The 4149-nt window shown below is 50.1% G+C and overlaps 1 protein-coding gene across 2 annotated transcripts in view; it reads right to left on the bottom strand.

Annotated features, from left to right (window-relative positions):
* Positions 1 to 272: 272 nt before the first annotated feature.
* Traf3 (TNF receptor associated factor 3) overlaps positions 273 to 4149 on the bottom strand; it is a 24932-nt gene continuing 21055 nt past the window's right edge. For both annotated transcript variants that reach the window (XM_032908483.1, XM_032908485.1), the window contains 2 exons: positions 2031 to 2205; positions 273 to 1343 (listed from right to left, as the gene is read on the bottom strand). In XM_032908483.1, coding sequence (XP_032764374.1) covers positions 772 to 1343; positions 2031 to 2205 — 747 coding nt within the window. In that variant the 3' untranslated portion in view covers positions 273 to 771. The remainder of the gene's footprint in view (positions 1344 to 2030; positions 2206 to 4149) is intronic.

Genomic DNA, 4149 nt, shown 5'->3' with positions numbered 1-4149 from the left:
AAGTAGTCACGGAGCTACGACAGATACCGAAGGCTACATTTCTAACGAGAAATAACAACAGGTTCAATATTCTCTTTCCTATCACAAGTGATAACCAGTGTTTGATAGTTTACATTTTCTTCCAAGAAATATCAGTCTATCAACGTTTTAAAACAAAATGTTTGCAGTAACAATTATTTGTAGAACTTTAAATTAAAAATGACTTCTGAATTTAGAGACCTTGTGCCTACTCAGGGTCTTCTGACAAACAAATTATTAAAACAGCGACCAGATGAGGCCTTAAAAATAGACAATATACTATATTTGAAACAAGATTGCACTCTTGAATTTTAGGATGAATATATCAGAACTGTATTATTATTTCATAAGTTCTCCTTGTAAGTTAACATGCTGACCCATCCAGCTACCTCCACATGTGTTTTCTTTTTTGGTGTTTAAGTTAAGGAAGAAAAATCATGTTTCTTTTTAGCATATATGTTTCCACCTTAATTAACTAGATCTTTTAAATGAAAATGAAAACCTTCTCTGACAGCAATATTTATCTTGTTGATGGATAAATAATTCTTCAGAGTGAGTGTGGCTAGTCTATTAGAAAATCCGTTGGGGTCTGTTTTCACATGTGGCTCCTCCTGCCAGCCACTCGACCTCCTCCTCCGGCTGCTTCCTCTGTCCCACAAGGTCCTTTCTGAGGGCGAGGACCTTCGTGAAGACAGACCGGTTCAACCCCCCAGAGGAGTTACCTTCTGCTGACTCCACCTCCCTGGTTTCTTGTCAGGGGTCAGGCAGATCCGAGGTATCCACTATGACTTTAATAAAAATTGTATCATCTTTAATGTACGTCCCGTTCTCGAGAACAGTTTGGGCGACAAAGACTGGGCAGCCAGAGGCGATGTTCATCTCTCCCGTGGGCTTCTTGAAGCTGCTGCTGTTGGGATCAGGCTTGAACGCATCTCCCAGATGGCGTCGAGAGGACCCCTGATCCATCAGCATAAGTGTCACTTTCTGCTTGAATGGCCACGGCAACAGAGCATCATATTCTCCGCGCATAATGACAAAAAACAGCGACAAGTGTGTCCCTTTCCCCATTCCGTCCCCGTTCAGGTAGACCCGGGCGCACATCTTATAGCCAAAATAACCTGTGTAGAAAGGCTGGCTGTAGAGAGACAGGGTCTTCCCCATGACAGCCTCCTGCTTCCGGCGCTTGTAGTCACGGATCTTCCAGATCAGCACACCGTTGTAGCTGGCGGTCTCGAGGACCTGGAAGCGCAGGTCCATGTCGGCCAAGCGGATGTCGTGGACACTCAGCATCTGGTCATGCCGGCTCAGCTGGGACTCCAGCAAGCCTGCCACGAGCAAGAGAACATTTGGCAAACAAGACCTGTGGTCACTGGAGCGCACCTGCACCAGAGTCTACAATAGCAGCCCACAGGCACTGTGACTGCAGAGGGTGGGCAGACAAGGCGTGGGGCATCTGTGCTGTATCCTTCCTCCTCTCTCCTCTGGTAGTCACAAGGTGCCAACTGCCAGGCCACAATGCCAGAGTCTGACTGCCTATTTGCCTGCGTTCCCCTGCCCTACAGTCCTGCATCACCAGGGACATGAGGCTCTGACTCTAAGCTGTCTCCTGTCCTAACCACACACTTTGCATCTGTTTAATCCAACCCATGTGGCATAGTAATCCGCCCTCCTCCCAAATCCTTCCATGAAAACCTTCACTGCTCATTCAGGCCCAGAGCTACAGGTCACACCTGCTCCCAATGTCAGACATACTTGGGCCACACTCGGTTGCCCATTTCCCCTGCCCAGTCTAGGCCTTCAGGGTGTGTCAGGGATACCCTGACTAATACACCTTACATCCTCATGTCCTGCAGGTCACCTGCAGTCTACCCTCTGGAAGGAAGGGCTGTGCACCCTGCCGAGCTGGGCCTCCTGCAGAAGGACAAAGCTAAGTGAAAACCTGACCCCATCAGAGGACCCTCACATGCACTGCCTGCGCTGGGAGCAGCTGCCTCAGACCCAGGTCCACTCACCTGTGTTGCGAGCTGCCTGCCCTGCACTTTTGTCTACGCTTTCTAGCTCAGTCACACGGTTCTGGAGGGATTCCACACTGCTCTTCATGCTGTCTGCTTCCTCCCAGTTCTGCCGGAAGGGACGGATCTCCTTGTCGAGTTCTTTCAGTTTCTCTGCTTGGCTGTCTATTACTCGCTTCCAGACCGAAGGGTTAAGGATAAAAGCCGGTCAGAACTCTGAGCACGCTGTGCTGTCACCCCCAAATGCAAGCTGGAGCTGTCAGCTCCTGTGTGGCCAGCCATTGGCTAAGACCCACTGGTGTCCTGGGAGTCTTGGGATAAGAACTTGTGCAGAACACAAAATTAGGCTGGAAACAGTCTGTCTCACGCAAAAGATCTGGTAATGGCTACCCATCCAGCCTGCATCCGTGTTTCAAGTCACCAGGAGAAGGGCTGGGTGGATCAATGGAAGGGGACAATACCCAACACCACAGGCGTGCACACGGCCCAGAGTAGTCCTTTTCCTGCCCGTAGCTCCTACAGATTCCCCAACTTAGGCCATTTCTGGGATGGCCAAACTGCCTGTTTGTCACATACCTGCATCCAGACATCACGCTAATGCCACACACTCTCCTTTCCTAACCCTGGCTGTGACCGTGACCTCAAACTCAACAGATCCCTACCCATCCTTATGGACTTTTCACCAAAATGCCATAGGCATCGCACCCTGTGACCATATGTACACCTCTGGTACCATAGGAGGCCACAGATATAGAGACGGGATTGAGGTCAGAGTCTCATCTGACTAGTGAGGATTCTCAGGGCACAAGACTGATAGGGGCCTTGACCTCTGCCCCTACCAGTCAAGGGGTAGGATGCTGGAGTCACAATGATGGCCTGGCACCATCTGCTGTCCTGCTGCCTGGCTCAGGACAGAATGCCTCTGTCCTGTGAGGACAGAGGAGACCCTAGCTAGAACTGTGCCCAGGACAGGGAAACAAAGAGCTACCTCCATCCTTCCGCTACCAGAGACCCTGAGTGTTACTGGACAGGGAAGGCCTGCTGTGGGCCCTCAGGCCTAGGAAGAGCTAAGGAGGCTGGCTCGTGAGAGAGTTCTACACTCAGGCACCAGGACATGTGTCTGACACAGGGTCTGCCAACAGCTAGGGCCAAGTTTGCACTGTCTTCATTTAAGTGAGTCAGAAAGGTTTTTCTTTTTTTTCTTTTTCTTTTTTTTCTTTTTTTTTTTTTTCTTTTCTTTTTTTTCGGAGCTAGGGACCGAACCCAGGGCCTTGCGCTTGCTAGGCAAGCGCTCTACCACTGAGCTAAATCCCCAACCCCAGAAAGGTTTTTCATAGGAACATCCCGCTCCTCTTGTGATGGTAACGGACACTTGTGCTCCACTGGGCACTTCAGGGCTGTGACAGTACCGCTCCTGTCACAGTACTGCGGAGTCTCGTGATCCAGCCTGTCTGTCTCCCTGTGATGGAGTCAGGGACCTGATGATGCCAGTCACGCAAAGGATCTGTAAGAGCTCCAGAGACACTAGGACAGCTCTGAAGCTACTGGTCACGTGGTGCTCAGGGGAAAGCCTACGGCCTTCACTTCTTTTGGAGGTCTATATTGAAATTCTGGGTTTCTGTGCCTTTGTTGGCTGTGACCAACCAGGAAGGAACAAAGGAGGCAGGTCTGGATTCCTTCCCATAGAGTACAAGGCTACCGTGAATCTCTCTGTTCTTTCCGAGAAACCTGATGCTGACATTTAGGAAGGATGGGAGGGGCTAAGGAGATGGCTCAGCGCATAAGATCACTTGCTGTGCAAACACGAATCTCTAGAATCCATGTAAAAGGCTGGAGATGGCTGTATGTGTTACCTGGAACCCCAGCTTTGTGGGGAGCAGAGAGAGAGTCTTACTGGGGCTTTCTGGCCACCAGCCTAGCTCCCATTTAGTGAGAGACCCTGTCTCAAAGGAATAAGGTAGAGTGACAGACCAGGCCCCTTGACATCTTCTTCCACCCTCTGGGCATACATCGTATACACATGTGCACATACACACCCCACCACACACATGGCCTAGACAAGGGCTTCAATCTTTAAAAAACCTGCTATGGGGGTTGGGGATTTAGCTCAGTGGTAGAG

This window comes from Rattus rattus, chromosome 7 (genome assembly GCF_011064425.1).
Source record: "Rattus rattus isolate New Zealand chromosome 7, Rrattus_CSIRO_v1, whole genome shotgun sequence".
In the NCBI taxonomy this organism is placed as follows: domain Eukaryota; kingdom Metazoa; phylum Chordata; class Mammalia; order Rodentia; family Muridae; genus Rattus; species Rattus rattus.
The sequence above is the reverse complement of the archived record's forward strand: the minus strand, read 5'-3'. Positions and strand labels throughout refer to the sequence as shown.